This window comes from Engystomops pustulosus, chromosome 4 (genome assembly GCF_040894005.1).
Source record: "Engystomops pustulosus chromosome 4, aEngPut4.maternal, whole genome shotgun sequence".
NCBI lineage: Eukaryota > Metazoa > Chordata > Amphibia > Anura > Leptodactylidae > Engystomops > Engystomops pustulosus.
The window spans coordinates 152,901,034-152,920,931 of NC_092414.1; the positions used below are offsets into that span (position 1 = coordinate 152,901,034).

Sequence of the window (19,898 nt, forward strand, 5' to 3'; positions counted from 1 at the left end):
ATCTTCATTTTGCCATCTTCTGGCGCTAATAACATTTTATATACCTGTATAAGCCGACCCGAATATAACCTGAGGCCCCTAATTTTACCACCAAAAACTGTGAAAACCTATTGACTCGAGTATAAGCCGAGGGTGGGAAATGCATTGGTCACAGCCCCCTCAGCATATAGACCGCCAGCACCCAGTAGTATTTTTAAAAAAAAATAAACTTAAATACTCACCCTTCGGCTGCCCTGATGCTCGGTGCAGCTCCTCTACTGTCTTCCCCAGGGCTCCTCTTCTTTCTTCGGTCTTCTGTAACAGCTGGCAGAGACGCGGCCATGCAATCTGCCAGCAGGTGCATACTATAATGCGGCCGCTGCTGACGTCATAGTGTGCACCAGCCGGCAGATAACATGGCCGCGTCTATGCCAGCTGTTAAAGAAGAGGAGCCGCAGGGAAAACAAAAGAGGAGCCTCCTGTACATCGGGGAGCAGGGCTGAGCATCGGGGCCGCCGGAGGGTGAGTATGTAAGTTTATTTTTTTATTGACTCGTGTATAAGCAGAGGTTAGGTTTTTCTGCACATTTTTTGTGCTGAGAAACTCTGCTTATACATGAGTATATAAGGTACTTCAGTGATGGATTTGTGTACGGTACCATTTTTTGCAAGATGAGATTGACGTTTTCATTGCTACCATTTTTTAGGACTGTACGACCTTTTGATCACTTTTTATTAAAAAAAAATATATATGTCGCAAAATGTCAAAAAAGTGGCATTTTGGACATTTTGGTGCCATTTTCTGATACGGGGTTAAGCAACGGGAATAACCATTATTGTTATATTTTGATTGGACATTTTGGGAAACTGAATTTTTTTTGTTTTAATTTATGGGCTCAATGACAGCCTCGGGTCTTCTGTTATTTTAACAAATGTAAAAAAAAAATAAAATTTAATCACCTCCCTTTCCCTAGAACTGAAGGGTTAAAACCTGTGTGGATGTTATAAGGCGACACACGAATTCTGAAAAGTTGTCTTATACGCCAGAAAATATGGTAAGTTCACACAACCCTTTAAACGAAATCTACCTATAACACAGAGGGGTTCTGGTAACATTCCATGGAGCCCTCCTAGCTCAAAAGCATTATTTTAAAAGTTGATATTAGAAGGAAGAAGGCCATGGATAACAAACATAAGAAGATTTCCACAGTCACAGTGCCGTACAAGTGTCATATTTTCCGACCACTAACTTTTCCAGTTAAAATATAGAGTTTGGGATATACTCCCTGTATAAGACTACTCACGCAAATATGGTAAAAAAAAAAAAAACATCATTCTAATCATTTTAATTCGTTAAAACCTTATAAATGTTCATTTCGCCATTTTCTGATGCTAATGAGATGATGTTTTCAGTGCTACCATTTTGGGGACTGAACAGCCTTTTAATCACTTTTGTAAAATTTTCTGCATGTTGTAAAATGGCAAAAGTTGCGTTTCGGACATTTGGGTGCCATTTTCCATTACGGGGTTATATGCAGGAAATAACTGATATTATATCGGACATTTTGGGAAACTGTGATGCCTAACAATTTTTTACCTAACCTGTGAATCGCCCTAAGAGGTTCCATTTCAAGTGGAAAAAAAATAAATGCTGCACTTTCCTTTTTAAAGGAAATGTTATTTTTTATTTTTTCCAAAGACAAATACAGAACAATAGGATCATGGTTTACTCACATAGGAACATTTTCCCACAAAAAGCATTTATGACAGCACACAACTGTACTGTTTTACATATAGTTTATTACATTATCAATAATGGAAACTTGTTTTAATGATACAAATAAGATTTTTTTTGTTTTTTAAATTCCTGATGGCAGTAGATGAGCAGAGATATAGGCAAGAATATATCAGACAAAATTGCTATATGTGCAATATCTATTATTACTGATAAAAATCTAATGGAAAATAAATTACAACAGGAAACAAGTATGTTATGTAAGTAATGTACACAAATTCACTTTTCTGGAAGTTTTAGGAGACCCCCCACTCTAGTGCCTTCATGAACTCTTCTTCTGTAAAAGACAGCATCTTGGCGGATTCAATATGCATCTGTAGACAAAACAAAAATAATGAAAACTCATAAATACTTCATACTGGATTAAATTAACTCTGCTTTTCCCCTTCATATGTGACGTCATTTGGGAAATGAATAGGCTTATATTTTCTAAAATCTTTTAAGAGGTCATCAATTAATCCTCAATTCTGCCTTTGTTCACATGAACAAATAAACTTTAAGATTTGTAAAATAGTCGATTATTCCAGGCCATGGAGCAGCTAAAAACCAAAGGTAGTTTACATTTCATAGACCTCTGGGAATTTGTTAGGAGAGCAAAATGCATCTTGGACCAAATTGTTTGTGAAAGATATTTTTAGTAGACGACGGTAGTTAATGCATAATACACCTGAAATTTACAGAGCTCTTTACTCTCAAACCCATTTCTGGCAGGTGTTACTTAACTTAAAAGGTCTCAGGGGGGGAAAGCAATCGCCAACCATATCAAATTAAACTCTCCAAATAAGAAAGCTATGCAGCTTCTGCGAGCAGTGTGAGAGCAGGCCCTATGAGAAGTGTTGTAGGACCAAGATAACAAATAGTAACTGGACATTGAGTAAGAGGTTGTTGACATATATTTTACAAGATCACTGGCTCAATGAGGCTCATTTACTAAGGGTCCGCGGTCCGCACTATTGTTGGAATACCCGACAATTTCCGATGTGCGCCACATTTAGAAAGGGTTTTTGGCACACGCGATCGGATTTTGGCGCATCAGCGTTGTCTTTCACGCGACACAAATGGGGGGGGGCATCGGACGATCCGACGGATTCGGAAAACGTGTGTGATTTAAATAAATCAAATTGTGTCACAAGACACCTACTTACAAGCCCCGGGAAGAAGAAGGTGAACTCCGGCGGACCTCAGCGGGGGAAACGACAGATGCAGAAAATCGGGCGCATGAACTACGTGACTTCATTTTTGTCAGACCGTCCGGATCGGGGATTGCGACAGGACAGATCAAGTAAATTTACCCCAATATGCATAGTCAATGATCAGCTGCATGTCCCTGTGTAAATTCTCCCCCTCCATATGATGGTTAGTGGAAAGATGTGACCGCCATTATGGGCCCATTCCTTGGACAGAATAAACAAGAGGTTTTTTTTTTTGTTAACAGCTTCAGTTCAGTACATTATGTATAGTGGAACTATGGGAAGTGTAAGCAATGTGGACTTTCCATGCTGTATACATCTTATTGCAAACCTTTTGTCTTTTTAAAATATCAATTAGCTTGAGTTGTTTTTTAAATCCAGCCATCAACTCAGATTTCTGCTTCTCCAGCTTCTTATTTTCGAGTTTCAATTCTTCAATCCTTTTCCTTTCTTGGTTAGCGGTATCCTAGGGCAGAATTAGAAAGTGGTTTTTGTAACACTTCTGTATTCATTTTGTGCATATTTAAAGTATAAACTTTATCAACCGGTATTGATATTTATGTTACCGGTATTAGAAAATCATATAGTAAAAATAATTTAACAGGTTCTGTATATTTACTGCAGACAAGAGAGGCTCCTGCTTCCTGCTCTTGAGGGAGGAGACTAAGTAATGTAATGCTGTTGTCTGTGTAGCAGAAGCGGGTTAGTGTAGATAGAGAGGTTCCCCTCTTTCTTGTCAGTCTCTCCATCTCCAGGTGTGACTCTGCATTACTTTCTGTGTGTCTCTCTGCACCTTTTGCTGCTCCACAGCATCTTCACTCTCACAGTTCCCACCTGTCACTTTATCTACATAGCAGGGAAGCTGTTAACCCCTAGTCCTTAGAAAGAACAGACTATGCACTTTATGTAGACTAATTCAGCCACCACTACCTGTTGGAGCAGCTCACAAGGATCCACCCCATTTATCTAGTCAAATCATACAATGATCATTGTCAAATCAAATTTCCTTTATTATGCAGATGAGCCTGGGAGAAAGTGATGTCACCCCTCTAACTTGAGACTGTCACATGACCTGTTGACATCATTGCAGGTCCTGTTTCTTACATGCCAGGACAGCAGGAAGAGGAGAGCAGTGTGCAGGTACTTCTCACATTAAAATTGTGTGAAATGCTTTATCAGCGCTTCACCCGATGTTCATTACAGCGGTTAGAAAGCTAATTTACAGAAAATTATTAAAGGGTTTGTCCAGTCCCAACAAGTTAGCCCCTATCCACTGGATAACTAGCTGATTGGTGGGGATCTCAGCAATGGGACCCCAACGATAGTCAGTTATACCCCAATTGAACATAGCAGTCTCACTTGCATCCTGCTGCTCTATTTATTGCTATGGCGCTGATGGAGACAGTCAAGTGCCATACTCCCTCATTTCTATAGAAGCTTGCATGAGCTATTGGGATACATTGGAACCCCATTCTCGTGATCTGAGGGGGGGTCGAATCACCCCCCTCTTATCCTGTGCTTAGGAAATAACTTGTTGTGGACAATCTTTTTAGGAAGAAAGGCAGGGACATAAGAAAAAAGGACACGAAACAGAAACATTTTCATTTAATAAAGTATATTACAAATTGTAAATTATGTAAATGATGAAAGATTTTTTTACATTAATTTCATTCATATTTAGACCATGAAATTCATAAAAAAAAATCAATTTTGAAAAAAGAATGTAATCTTAGCTTTACCCAGGAGTGCATACTGAGTCAAACAATATAGTGTACTTACTATTATAATATAATATAATATTATAATGTGTACAAAAATAAAAAGATTACATTCAATAAAAGAAAATACCTTGTTACTTTGCTTAAGTTTATTAAGTTCCATTTTGTATTTCTCTGTTTCCTCCATGGCTCTGTTCAGACGAACCTCAGTAGCACTTTGATTGCTCGCAGACTGTTTCTGTATTCTTTTAATGTTTTCCAGTTCCTAAGTCAGGAGGAAAAATATGTTACATATAAATCTGTAATTGGGTTATGACAGAAACACCCATGTATAGTGATGCTCAGCATGTGGTAAGAACCTTAATTGGAATACCCCCTTTTTTTTTAACATGAAGTTAAACTTTTGATTTACATTGGACATATAGTCAAATAAAAGACATTCTGAACAGTTTGAAAAAAGGGACTATTCACCTTAATAATATTTTATGGAAAAATTATTAGAATGACGTAAAATAATAAAATAAGTTTATTTTTTTCATTTTTCTGTTCCTGAGCAGCAATTTGAAAATAAACAAGTGACCACTGCTGCCAAACACATATACAGGCAGTCCTCGGGTTACATACAAGATAGGTTCTGTAGGTTTGTTCTTAAGTTGAATTTGTATGTAAGTCGGAACTGTATATTTTATAATTGAAACCCCAGACACATTTTTTTTTGTTTCTGTGACAAATGGATTTTAAAAAAGTTGGGTTGTCATAAAAACCATACAACTCAGTTGCAGACACCTGATAACTGTTGCAGCTGATCTTTGTAGCCTAGGGCTAAAGTACAGTATATTACCAACGTCCAGAGGTCCGTTTGTAACTAGGGGTCGTGTGTTCTTAAGTAGGTGACTCCCTGAAGCAGGGGAGAATCCCTCAACATGACATGTCAAACATTTTTAACACAAGATCCATTGACATTATTTGCTTAAAGTGTACAACCCCTTTAATGGTAGGTGTTTACTGCAAACTGCAGCAAACACCCGGTAAGTATGAAGAGGGCGCAGCAGGTGAGCCCTCTTCATATATTCTTATTGACACAAGACGGATCCATTTGCTATGGTGCCTTTAAAGGGTTTTTCCCACCAAGCAAGTTAGGCCCTATCCAAAGGATAAGGCATAACATGGTGATCGGACCACCACAGATCACAAGAATGGGGGTCCGAGGTACCGCCGCCCTACCCTTCATCCCTTCCTAAGCTGAATGAAGCAGACGGCCATGTATGCCCGTTCTGCTTCATTCATCTCTATGGAGCGGACTGAGATTGCCGAGCGGGACGCTTGGCAATCTCTGTCAACTCCATAGAGATGAATAAAGCAGAATGGACATGCGCAGTCGTCTGCTCGATTGCAGGGGTCTGATGCAGGTACCTCAGACCCCCTGTTCTCGTGTTCTGTCGGAACCCCCTGATCTCAGATCAGCAAGTTTGGCCTTATACTGTGGATAGGGCCTAACTTGCTTGGTGGGAAAACCCCTTTTAAGTTGTTAGTAATATGGTTTATGGTTTTCTAATCATAAACCTAACTTACGGCTAATAAATTGAATAGTGAAACCACATCGTGTGAATGTAGGAAGGCATTATTGACCCATCCTATGTGTGAAAGGAAGAGAGTGATGAGTTGAATTCCTTATTATTTTTATTTACACTTTGGTTGGACTTGTTTTTTCTATTTAGAAATATATCTACAGGCGGTCCCCTACTTAAGAACACTCGACTTACATACGACCCCTAGTTACAAACGGACCTCTGGATATTGATAATTTACTGTACTTTAGTCCTAGGCTACAATAATCAGCTGTAACGGTTATCACAGGTGTCTGTAATGAAGCTTTAGTGTTAATCCTGGTTCTTATGACAATCCAACATTTTTAAAATCCAATTGTCACAGAGACCAAAAAAGTTCTGGCTGGGGTTACAGTGATAAAATATACAGTTCCGACTTACATACAAACTCAACTTAAGAACAAACCTACAGACCCTATCTTGTATGTAACCCGGGGACTGCCTGTACTATGATTATTTCTTGGAGAGAATAATTTTTTAATCCTGTAAAAAGGGAAATATGACAGCAGACATGTAGATTTCTTTTAGAATATCTTCCCACAGGAGTAAAACTCTGCAGATCTCCTGAAGATTATCTGCTCCTACGGGAAATTTTAACCTATGAACCAAATCTGATTCACACCTAAAAATCATTAGCTTCCTCTGAAATGACCGTATAGAGTTGGTACATGACATTAGAGAATTAGACTGTAAGCCCATGAGAGTCCGTTCTCGTAACTATACATTGGTTTTTGATGGTCCTATCTGAATAATAGGTAATAAATACAGAGCTAATGGACAAAAAGAGGGGCATTACTGAAATATGCCAATCACAATATCCATCTTCCCAACAAAATTACTAACACCAATTTGTATTCGCCGCATGTTCTCTAGGTACAGCAAGAACATCATGGACATTATTACATCATCCCTTATTAGCAAGTCCTACAGAGCCTCTTCCAAGGTCCTACCTCAGCTAATATTTCAAAAGCAAGAAAATAGAAAATGACCTCATATCCCTCCTCACCCCAATCCCCAGAGAAATGCTTTGCTTTTAACCTTCATGCGTATTGTGATATTTAACGTCTTCAGTAGTACAAGACGCGATCAGTCCTGGAAATGAAATATGAAGGTTAACCCTTTGCCACAAGCTGCTGGCATTATGAAGGAAAATTATACATAGGGGATGGCACAATATGAATAGTAGATGATTCCTGGCTGTTCTTCCTAACAATAATACATTACTTCTTTCAGAAGTCCTTATTTGACACCTTATTAGTGCACCAAATACTGGAATGTGAATGTATTTTCATATTTAGATATTGGAGCACTGGCTGAGAGTTTCTGTGAAGGATATTCTCATTTTATAGCCAGTCATTAAAGATCACATACTACACATGTATAAAAACGGGCAATTTCACAGGAGATTCTTGTAGAACAATGTACCTTCCCCTTTCAGAATGCATGTTATAGGAAGCCAGAAACACTTCCAGCACTCACACCATTGAAGATCATCTTCTGTAATAGTTTTTTTTTACTAATTTGTGTGTATGTCCAGTTGATATATGCGCATTACTAAATTTTAGGCTCTCATCAGCCATTGGAGGTGCCTGCAGTGGACAGAGGCAACCTACAATAAGTGATTTCCATCTACTCGTATTAGGCTGAGTGTGCATGTGTATAAAGAAGAGGATAAAAATTATCAGAAGGAATAGCTTTCAGGCTTAGAGTCTTTGGTGCTGTATCCGGTCAATACTTTGTATAATTTACCAAACTTTTTACAAGAAATGTACACATATTTCAGTTTTTCTTTTTTAATTAACCCTTTGAAATGATGTTGACCAGTCACCAGGTGTGTACAAAGGGTGATTAAGACATAACCAAACTATTTAAGGGTACATTCAAACAGCCAGAAGTAGTGGCCGTGCGCTAGCTGCAAAGACAGCAGCTAGTTCAAGGCTGCCATAGACGTGCATCATGCATGGACACTGTTCGGTGTGTCTGAGGCAAGCGGCTCCTCTACAAAAGATAGAGCAGGCCCTCTAACTGCCGTGATTCACAGAGCTGCTCAGCTCGCTATGGAGAGGGGAGGGGTGAGCAGGGCTCACAGTCTTGCAGCTCACGGGACATCTGGACATCTGAATGTACTATAAGTTTGCCATCTCTGACCATACTAACCCTTAGAATGGAAGGGATGTCTCAAATGGAATGCACAGTAAAATTCATTAAAAAAAAGATATATATATTTCTATTTCCACCACATTTTACATTTTTTTCCAGCTTCCCAATACATATCACAGCATATTAAATGGTGCCACCGAGAAGTACAATAAAGGCTACAGATAACAGACCCTCAGACAGTTTTGTAAAAAAAAATAAAACGAAAACGATATGGCTTGACGGGAGTGAAAAACAGAAATGCATAAAACCCAGAAAAACCTGGTTCTGAAAGGGTAAAAGATTATTTGCATATATTTGTGTTCTCTTTAAAATCTAGTAGGTTAAAGATTCTTACTGAATTATATAGAACCATCATCTATGGTAAGAGTGAATATTTTAGTTATATTTTTAAACCAAAGCTATATGTAATCTTTCTACCAACAAGGATACTACACATATTACAATATTTCTATCCAGTAGTGCTGCATATAGCTTAAAAATGTTCTATTCACAGCCCTATTCTCAAGGGCAAAAACATCAATACCTCCCTCGTCTGTAAGGGAACAGCCCACTACCATAACCATTATATAAATTACAAAATCATCCAACATAATGCTCACATCTCTGAGTGTTAATGTCATAGCTTGTGACACAAGGTAAAGCTCTGATGTCCGCTAAAGAGGATTTACTTTCTAGGAAAAGAGCAAATGGGTCTAAAACTGAGCAGAGCAACCAGGGCAGGTATCATGGTTGCTACGCAAGGATAGATAATTCTGAACTGCATTTACCAACAGTAGCAACAGCATACAGTATGATGACCAATAATACACCAGGGACATTAATTACAGGATAAAAATACAGAACTACCCAGTCTAAGGCTTAGCAAATTCATGACTACAGTAAAAACAATTATACAAGTAAAATAATGAAATAATATAAAATAGTTATTATAATAATCTAGTAATGGGTTATTAAAAGTGGATAGTCTCCACTCATATGGAATAAAAGGACCAATTTGTCTATTTATAACATTGCTTATGCGGTGCTCTTTTTTTCTACTATTATCAGTCATGAATGTTATATATTAATATGTAGTTTATACTTTCATTAGTACAAGCTTGCTTTCTAAATTGCAGGGGTTTAAAAAAAAAAATCAAGGACATCACACGTACCTTCTCAAGTGCAGAGAGTTGATGCTGTAAGCCATCACTCTTCTTATTGGCTTCTTCAAATAAAGTCTTGTATTTGTCTGCCTGGGTCTGCTGTATACTGGATGTTCTCTGTAGCCTTACACGTTCCTCTTCAAGGTCCTTTACACGAGATGTAAGGTTGCGATTTTCATCGTCCTGTTAATTACATAAAAATCTGAAATCAGATGATCTATCTTGGCTTAGTGTGGTGGCATCATCCATTGTTCTTTAGGTCAATTTCTGCCGTCAGGTTCTCCATAATAGTAGTATAGCTAAATAGCTGTTACCTTCTTACTGCATTCATGAGTTATATTGTCCAGCTCCTCCTGCATGACTCGTAACTTTGCCTTTAGAAATCTGATCTGGGCCTCTGCAAAATTGAGAAAAAAACATAATGTCTACTCAAGGTAAAACAGAGCAGTTTCCTGTCAAACAGTAGCACAATCATTTTATCCCAGTATAGAATGAGGTAAAAAACATCACTAACTGTAATTTGTAACAAACACTTGATTACACATTTACATGCACCAATGACACGACTGGCTGATTCAAACATGAAGGGGCTATGTAATGCTGACTGGCCGAGACTGCGGCCAACCTCAATCTGTACATAGCAGAATAATGGCATTCTTGATAAAACCCTGTGAGGCAGGACCACTTTGTGTAATCATATTGAACTTGTTATATGTTTACTAATGGGACAAAACGTTTCCACTGGAAGCCATATGTAGAGAGTCTGAATGGGAATCAAAGAAGATAGATGAGAGTATAGATAGATGAATATAAATCCAAAAAAATTTTCCCAACAATCACATATAGGCTCAAAAATGTCTTCAGATAGCACCAATTAAAAAAATGAGTTTTACAGCAAAAAGTAAAATTAATTATAATCTTTAATTTCTTTACATTGCAGGAGATCGAAAAAACACGGAAGATTGACATACAAATTAAAAAAGATATATTAATGTAGTCAATTATTTGTATTTATATTAATTGACTGCGGGGAAGTCTACAATAACAATCTGCACCTTCATGCAGTTTTCTGTGGATTTTCTGCAAAAATTTCTTGCAGCAAATCCTATAGATGTGAATGTTCCCCTAATGAAAATAGTAGCTGCCCTAATCCTAAACTATAACTACATATTCCTGGTGGTTATTGCTATGTTCAACAGTCCAATATAGGGCTTCCTAAGGCATTAACAAAAAAGCATTACTACTATTATGTTATTTCCCCCGCACAACTTGAGCTGTCATTACAATGTGTCAAATATATGACACTCGAATGTGACAAGTGTAGAGTAAAGGATGACTGTCAGCAACCAGTGATACATAAGACAGTATTAGACATGATCGGTAAAAAAAACAATGAATTATTACCGACCAACTCTCTTAATAAAAAAATTCCTTGATCACAAAAGCATCATTTGCTAGCACTGACAGCTCTAGGTCTGAGGATCATGGTCTCATCTTACTGGCTCATACACATTGCTGACACTGCAGCTCAATATCAAAGGAGCAGAGAAGTAAAGGAGGTGACAGACATCCATCAAATGAATCAAATATATGACTCACACTATGACAATTTCTAGACACATTGGTTTTGCATCAATGTTGTCAAAAATCTTTTCCATATTTGTGCACTTTATACATATTGGGGCTCAGTTACTAATGTGGCGGATCACACTTTTGTTGGACTGTTCGCCTTTTTCGGGGATTGCACGCTTAGACAGGTATTTAACAGGTGTCTGCGCTGGGATTGGGGGGCGGGCTGTCGGACAAACCGACTGATTCGGACTGAGCGAGGGATTTAACTTTCAAATTGCGTTGCAAGATCAAGCGCTTACATGAACCACCAAGATGGTGAACTATGTTGGACCAGAGCAGGGAAGCGACACATGCAGGATATCGGGCGCACGATCTTAGTGAATCACGCCACAGTGTATTATCGTCGGACAATGCACTCTCTGTGAACTCCAACGGACTGGTTAGTAAATGAGCTCCATTATCTTAAGTGAATTTAATTATAACAGAGCGTCAGGTTCTAAAAAATGGACAGAAAATGTCATAAGATAGAGAAATAACTTATATTGAACATCATACACCTGGCATCTATTGTGTGGTGGTGCAAAAATGATGTGATGTACATCCTTCACTTCATGGGCAATTACAAGCCTCAGCAATGTCATGTGCATGTAAGGTGTATAACTGCTAAGGTCTGTTATTAACATTACAAGTAACATAACTTATAGCTTCAGGGCTGGATCACCAGACCGATTACACTAGGCATTTGATTTCTACCACAAAGGATTATAATCCTCAAGGGAAGAATTTTAAAAATCAACAGTAATTTCTTATCACTAAGAATTGCATACATTTTAATAATAGTTCCTCATAATATTGACTAAATGAAACATTTCAAAGATTGTATCATTATATAATGATGGGGAGGGAAGCTCAAATTCTTCCATGAGCTCATGTTGGACGGTCTGAAATAGTTAGAGGGCCAGATGTAGGTGCCCTGGTCTGTATTAGAGGGTTTTTTGAGGCAACTTCAATGGAGGAAGAAAGTTTCATCCACTGTTTAGTGGCCATATCCATGATTGCAATTTAGCAACCACTGAAGTAAATGAAAGCTGACCTGCAGCACACCAAAGAAGCCTATACACAGTCCACAAAGCTTCCTGCTTCAGGAATTCCCCCACTGCCTACTTGTGATGCTGGCTTTAGTATTTTCATACTAATGACCTGTCCTAAAGATGAGTTATTTAAATAATTTTTTTGAATAATCTACCTTTAAAAATAATTATTTATGTCTTAAAGGGGTTGTCCACATTCAGCAAGTAATTGATATTGTTTATGTAGTGAAAAGTTATATAATTTCCCAATACTTTGTGCATCACTTGAAAGAATTGAATGAAGAACAGAGCAAAATACCAGGGAAATTTACTATTTTGCCCACGTTTTTACACAACTTGATCAAGATATACTGTATACTATCTATTATATTGGACTTAAGTACCTGCACCAATTTCATTGTTTATGCCTGGTATTACATCATCTTCAGTGTTTTCAGGCAGTTCCCCCTCCTCGAGTTTGCTTTCAATCTTGCTAATGGTTTTTGCAAGGGAGAAATCTGCAATATCTGTAAGGATTGCAACGTCATTGGCAGAGCGTGCATCTGCTGTTTTTGGACGTGGCCTTAAAATAAACAAATTAAAAAAATTCTTATATTACAGTATAACATGGCCTTAGAGAAATATATACAGTGCATATAATACAAGACAATGTGTAATTAACATCAAGGAATGTAAAGAGAAATATGTTCTAGAATTGTTACTACATTTTCAGAATTACCTTAGTATTTGTTTTTTGGCATTTAAGGCAGTGTGTGGTCTATTCCGTGCTGAAGGTTTGGTACCTGATTTACCATCAGTCTGTAAAATTAAAGCCATTATGTTAAATAGAAATTAAAGGGCAAATTCCTTTTACCACATATGTTGCCTGTGCAGTGGTCACCCCTGAGGCTTGTAAGTAAATGAAGCAGTGACAAGGCCAAGTAAAGGGGAGAGGAGGAGGGGTGAGCGCTGCTCACCCCTCTCCATAGAGAAACACGGCGCCATATTCCAGAGAGAGATGGGATATGTCCTATCTTTCTCCTGGATTTGGAACAGTACGGTGCCGCACCATACTGCTTCATGCACCCATTTGTGGGGGGGGGGGCGTATATCCAATGTGTATACATTGGCCCCCCATACGGATGTGTGAATGGAGCCTTAAAGTGCATCTAAATTGTTGCAACGGGACATGAATGGGCAATTTTTGCCCATGTTTATTGAAAAAAAAATCACTTTTTCATGGTAATTACAATAACTGTATTAAAATAAACAGCATTATGATAAAAAAAAACAGCATAAGGGTAAGGACACGCATTGGAGTTTGTTAATGCGGTATATAGTTCCACCACTTTATTCATAAAGGAAAAGAAACTTAAAATGACTTGTTTCGACTTCAAAAAAATCTGAACAAACCTGAGCAGCTGTACTTACCCTATATTCTCATTTTCATCCTTCTATTGTCTTATAATAATAATTATTATTATATTTATTTTTATACTAGAGAAGGGGAGTCAAAGCTATATACGTGTATTATAGTTGAATGAAAATGTATTAAGCTGTATTCAAATCTGTTGATTTGTAAAGCGCTACGGAATTTGATGGCGCTATATAAATAAAGATTATTATTATTATTATTATAAATCTGGATCTAAGGATAGGTCAGGAGGATCTGAATATACCCTTACATCCATTATAGACAGGGCTCCTGAGGCATGCGCCCAGGGGCCCCCAACATCTTGCTCTCTGGGTGGGCCCCCACCAAATGACAATGTCAGTCAGACATTGTTTAGGTTCTGCTCTTGGCCATTGGGCACTGCGCTCCCAGGTACTGTGCTGACTCTGTCTGGAACATGGAGCGATGCGCAGCAGCAGCAATGTGGTTTGTTGTGCGACTAGATATAAAATCAGGAGAAATCAAGAATACATTCTGCATGTGTCTGTGTACAACATGTTCAGTTCTTCTATTTTGTTTTTTATATTACTTGATTAAAAGTAACCATTTGTTACATTTGTTATTTTAGTAGCCCCCAGCAAAGACCATAGATTTATTTTATTGGATAATCACGTTGGCCCAGAAAACATCTTTTTGAAGTAAAACTATGACACTCTGGTTAAAATGTAGCAGCACATTGTTTCATTGATTTTAAGTTTCATCTACATTATGAAGGTAGTAAGTGTCTAATATTAGTATAAATACATTAGTGGTCTCTGTTGGTATACAGAGGCTAAGCCTACAGTATGCATCTGCTACAGCATGAGGCTGTGGCCTGTACTAGGCACACTGTCAGGAGGATGGCAATGAAGAGAGGCGCTGTGCTGGAACAGAGGTAAAGACATAGGCAAGAATTAGTACTTTTGTTTTTTAAACCACCCGTGGCCACTAATTTCAAAATAACTGACCCAGGGCAACGCCTTTAAGATTTTTAGTCACTATGATCTATTTACCTTGCGATGAGAAAGGGATAGGACTGGCACCTCTGGACACAGAAGATTTCTAGAAAAAAACAGTAGAAAAAAAATAAATAAATAAGCATACCCGATTAGTAGATGATACATACAATATTTTTCGGACTATAAGGCGCACAAAAAATCCTTAGACTTTCTCAAAAATCAAAGGTGCGCCTTATATATGAACTGTACTTATAGACAACAGCTGCCTTGAACTGTGCACAGGTCTGGGACCTGCTGGGCATTCATCCTTATAAACCGATGCACCTTATATAGGAACCTAGACATTTTAGCAGGCATTTATTGATGGTGCGCCTTATAATCCGGTGCGCCTTATAGTCCGAAAAATATGGTACTGTTACTGTTTTTGTCATAGATTAATGACCATTATTACAGCAAATAACTGCAATGTAAGGGTTGTCTTTAAAATACCTATACATTCTACTGAATCCTTTGTTTAAGGTTTTGCCTTCACAAACATTGAAAGGCAAAGAATTTTACTACCCGAGTATCCACTTATCTGAGCTGGTCAACAGGCTTGTGTCATAAAAATTACCAAGTCTTATTTTACAGTTCAGGCTTCTAAATGAGAACATCTCCAGTGTACGTATCAGAATATGGGAAATCTCTACTCACTTCCATATAAAAGCAGAGATTGTAGTAGAGGTCAAATTAACAACTTTATTAGGCTCAGTTCACACCTTCACAGGTTCTTTTCTCATTTCCAATATGTAATAGCGGAAAAATTAAAACAGCAGCCAGCGTCTTTTTTTCCGCTATTATAACAGAATTTTCAATGAAGCATAGAAGTCAATGGTGAACAGATATTTTCCTAATTGTATGGAGTGTAATGGAAACCTCCAAAGCAGGTGTGAACTGAGCCAAAAAGATCTTATAATCAGTTTAAGTAGAAAATAGTTACACCGCCAAGTCCAAGGGGTTAAGCTTTTCAAATGGTAACGGACATCTGCTCATTTGCATACTCAAAACGCTTGTCACCCCGCTCATTTTTATTCACCCCCAACCCGCTCCCATATCCTCCCCATCTTCCCCCTCCCACATCCTCCCCATCTTCCCCCTCCCACATCCTCCCCATCTTCCCCCTCCCACTCCTGAGGTTGGTTCACCATGCAAGTGCCTTGATAGCTTCCCTTCAAAATAAGGTACTGTAAAATACTACAGATGTAATATATATTGTTATAATCCAAGTGGAAGTGATGTAATGCTTAAAAAACCTACCTTAAACCTTCCTCCTCTTCCTCATCAAAAAGTTTAACCTGTGACAGAGCGGGTCGTGATAGGAGCTGATGCTGTTCTCTCTGTTAAAAAGTGTGAAATATAAAATTAATCAAACACTATTTTTTTTGTATAATTAACGGTTGTCAAATTTAAAAGCTACAGCCTTCGAGGCCACAGGAAAACTACTTTTTTGTAGACGTTAGAAGTTATGTTCAATCAGTTTACCTTAGACATTATTCTAGAAGTTAGAAGATAACTTCCACAAAAACAGCTTTTAAAGAAAAACTATTTTTAACTAAAATCTCTCTTAAGCTTTTCCCAAATCTATTCTACCATAAGGCGAAATAATGGTCTAAAGTAGACATTGTAATGAGATTTTAGCGTAACTGGAATCTGAGACACGGAGAGAAGCCAGAATTACTTCAGTATCACACAGTTTGTTGATAATTTCTATCCATTAAAACACACAGGTCTATATTGGAGCAATATGTTACTTACTAAGAAAAGGGAACCTTTTACCACATTTTCATAAATACAGCTATTGGCAGGTTTTAACCCTAGTAACTAACTGACGCTTTTCTATTAGTTAATAATTTTTCCCCTCATGTATTCAACTTTATAATTTTTCCTGGTTTATAGCGAGTCCAGCAGCTCCTCGCCATGCTTTCTCTGCTTGCGCCAATAATGTCATGTGACCATGGTGACATCATTGCAGGTCCTTTAACCTCCTAACATTAGCAAAATGTACACCAAGCATATATCTTATGAAATCACAACATATCATATCACATAAAACCACAACAGCCTGTATGGAGAATAGAAGTAGGAGAGTAGTTTTTTTTTATGTAGTCCAGTGATGGCGACCTATGACACGCGTAGTCATTTTTGCTGACACGCGGCCGCCGGAGAAAAATTGCAAGGGCGGACTGGCCATGGCTGTCGGTGGCCGGTCGCCGGTGTCTGCGGGCAGTCGGCCGGGCATGCGGTCGGTCGGCCAGGCGTTCAGCCGGGCGGTCAATGATACAGCCTGCTCCTGTTTTCCCATCCTGCTCTGCGGAGGCAGCGCACTGACGTCAGAGCGTGGAGACAGAGCAGCCCCGGCGACCTGTGCTGTGCCTGCGCGGGAACATCTGCACACAAGGAGTAACGGAGGCCCGAGGTGTCGTTGGAGCCTGTGTGAGTTAATTTACTGAGTTCTCTACCAGGCTGTGCAGTGCTGTGATGTACACTGCTTTGGTGGGGAACTTCTCAGGACAAAAATGTCCTTAAAACTAGTTAAAACACTGCTTTTTTGTTATTTGTTGGGAGGGGGGATCCCAATTGAGGAATTGAGCACCGCCAGTCCTGTCTCTGACTAAGGGGCGTTAGAGGGGGTTAATGTGCACTGCTTTAGGGGTGTCAAATTGTGCCTTTATATGTTCATTTAAGCTAAAATTTACACATTTCCAATAGATAAAATGAGAAAACCCACCATACAATTTGTTCTGCAATTTCTCCTGAGTGCAGAGACCCCCCACATGTGGCCGTTACTTGTTTTATGGGAGCACAGCGAGGCGCAGAGCGCCCTGCAGCTGCCAGGATTTTAGTTTAGTTTAGTTTCCTCATTGGCCCCTTCTGTAGGCTATAAAATTTTTGCTTTTGCATTATTGGGGCCATGTGATGGCATTTTTTTTGTGGGACGAGATGCTTTTTCCAGTGTTACCGTTTTGGGGTTGGTATCTCCTATTGTTGAAAATGTAGGAACTATTTTTTAGGGCAGGAGTAGAAAAGCATCAATTCTGTACTGGATTTTTTACTTTTTCTTTTTTGGTGTTCACCGTATAGCCTAATAATCATGTTATCTTTATTCCATGGGTCGATACGATTACGGGAATACCATAGTTTTTTTTTCTAGAGGTGACACACCACTCGAGTTATGCTCGGTTTTTTCGCGAATTTTGACACGCCAAGCTCAAAAGGTTGCCCATCACTGATGTAGTCAGATGTGTGCATGGGGTAAAGTTTGCCAATTTTATGAGGCTAAAGGACCTGTAATGTTGTCGCTCTATAGATCCCTAGATACCAGGCAAGTTTATACCTCTTTTATATAGATTAAAGGGAAACCATTTTTAGCTAAAAGAAGGCTGTCAGATAGTTACTAGGGCTCTTTAGGAACCTGCCACTTGCTGAATTTGTGAAAAATGTGGTGACACTAAGAAAAGGTGTTTCAATGCCTAATAAATGTAATTTAAGTTGATCATATGCAAAGCTAATGAACCTTTCATAGTGTAGTTCACAATGAGTCACACAAGGCATTAATTGTTAATGGGATATAACCATCCCATGTTTTGCTAAAATGGTCATTCACTACAAAGAGGCCACACTGCGATCCTTTCTAACCCGCAATGCAGCGTCATCATTCAAAGGATCCCAGAAGTCAAATCTCCAGATAGATACTACCTGTCTACATCACCTGTCTAGCTTACTCACCATCACTTCTTCCGCCTCGCGTACTAGTTCAGCTGTTTTTGCTTCTAGTTCAGCATTTAGTCGCCTAAATAAATAAATTAAATGAACAATAAAAAAAAAACACTACATATCTATGTATAGTGTTAAAGATGAACAAGAAGAACTCTGTAACTCTGTAAGGCCTCATGTGCATGACTGTGAATGTGTGCCATGACCTGTCTACACAAACAGTGGCTAGCTCATGGCACCATTGACTTCTACTGTTCACATGTATGGTGCATGCGCCTCATTTGCCAAACAGCCATGGCGCAATTTATAGGGCAGGTCCTAATTCTCACAGGACCTTCCACTTCACTCTATTACAATCCACTCTTCTCACAACCGTATCCAGGACTTCTCCGGTGCATCCCCCATACTCTGGGACTGCCAAAATATGGCAGACTGTCCCCCACTTTCTAATCCTTCAAACTCAATCTAAAAACCCATTTGTTTAGGATTTCCTACAATACACAATAACTGCACTGGTCTTCTCCGTCACCTTGTGTCTCCATTTACCCTCCCAAACAGATTCTGGGCAGAGTCCTTCTTCTACCTGTTTCCTGATCATTGTAGTTTTTATAATAATAATATTTTTGTATTTGTACCTTCATTTGTTCTTGCGTTAATGTAATATGTGAACCCCTTACTGATTTACAGCCCCATGGAATTAATTGCTCTATAGGTAATAATAATAATCCTGCGGGCGACTACTCATTTTCAACAAACATAGAGGGGTCAGCAGCACTCAGACAAGTCCTGCAGGCCGCAAGCAATGGAACACGGCCCATTGCTTGCAGCCCAGAAATTGCACATGGTAGTGCACATGAGGCCTAGAGGGTGTAAATGTAAATAAAGATATCCATAGTATAGTATATAAACCTGTGTGCCCTTAGTGTGCCCTTTTAATGTTGTAAGGAGTCTCCAAGCTCCTTCTAGCATTCATGATCAGGAAAACTACAACACACAAAAAATTTCTTCTGAAAGCATGTCTGAGGAAGGTCCCACTCCCAAAACGTCCCCTGAGGCTGTTGTTGTCGCAGCTCAGCTGAGCAGCTCCTTGTACATCTTCACATGTACCGATTTGACTCGGTTTAGAGGCAGAATCAAAGCGCACAGGGGGGTGCCACAGCCTGATAGCATATGCGTTTCTATGGAAACACATGCGATTGGTAACCAGCACCTGTTGTCTTGTATCATGGGTGCCTATACTCCGTTGGACGCTGTAATATATATATATATATATATATATATATATATATATATATATATATATATATATATATATATATATATATATATATATATACTGCTGCCTGAGAGGTTAATACAGAAAAACATCATGAAAGTAAATACAGACCCATTCCTCACAGACACAGGATCTTCTCTTCTTTTCAGAGTTCACAATAATCTTTCCGTGATGCAAAACTTGTGATGTTTGATGCTAAACTCTTCTTATATTCATAACAAGTTTTCACCTGTTCATTACCACGTG

General features: G+C 38.7%; 1 protein-coding gene across 4 annotated transcripts in view; it reads right to left on the reverse strand.

The window, feature by feature from the left end:
* Positions 1-1,758: 1,758 nt before the first annotated feature.
* The window catches only part of TEX9 (testis expressed 9), a 41,164-nt gene continuing 23,024 nt past the window's right edge, over positions 1,759-19,898 (reverse strand). For 3 of the 4 annotated variants that reach the window (XM_072148155.1, XM_072148153.1, XM_072148154.1), the window contains exons 3-12: positions 18,389-18,452; positions 15,920-15,999; positions 14,678-14,726; positions 12,972-13,051; positions 12,637-12,815; positions 9,905-9,987; positions 9,600-9,773; positions 4,812-4,946; positions 3,295-3,429; positions 1,759-2,087 (exon numbers count right to left, since the gene is read on the reverse strand). In XM_072148155.1, the coding sequence (XP_072004256.1) occupies positions 2,010-2,087; positions 3,295-3,429; positions 4,812-4,946; positions 9,600-9,773; positions 9,905-9,987; positions 12,637-12,815; positions 12,972-13,051; positions 14,678-14,726; positions 15,920-15,999; positions 18,389-18,391 (996 nt within the window). In that variant the 5' untranslated portion in view covers positions 18,392-18,452 and the 3' untranslated portion in view covers positions 1,759-2,009. Of the gene's footprint in view, positions 2,088-3,294; positions 3,430-4,811; positions 4,947-9,599; positions 9,774-9,904; positions 9,988-10,139; positions 10,326-12,636; positions 12,816-12,971; positions 13,052-14,677; positions 14,727-15,919; positions 16,000-18,388; positions 18,453-19,898 lie in introns of those variants that run through there. The other variant, XM_072148156.1, reaches the window with a different exon arrangement.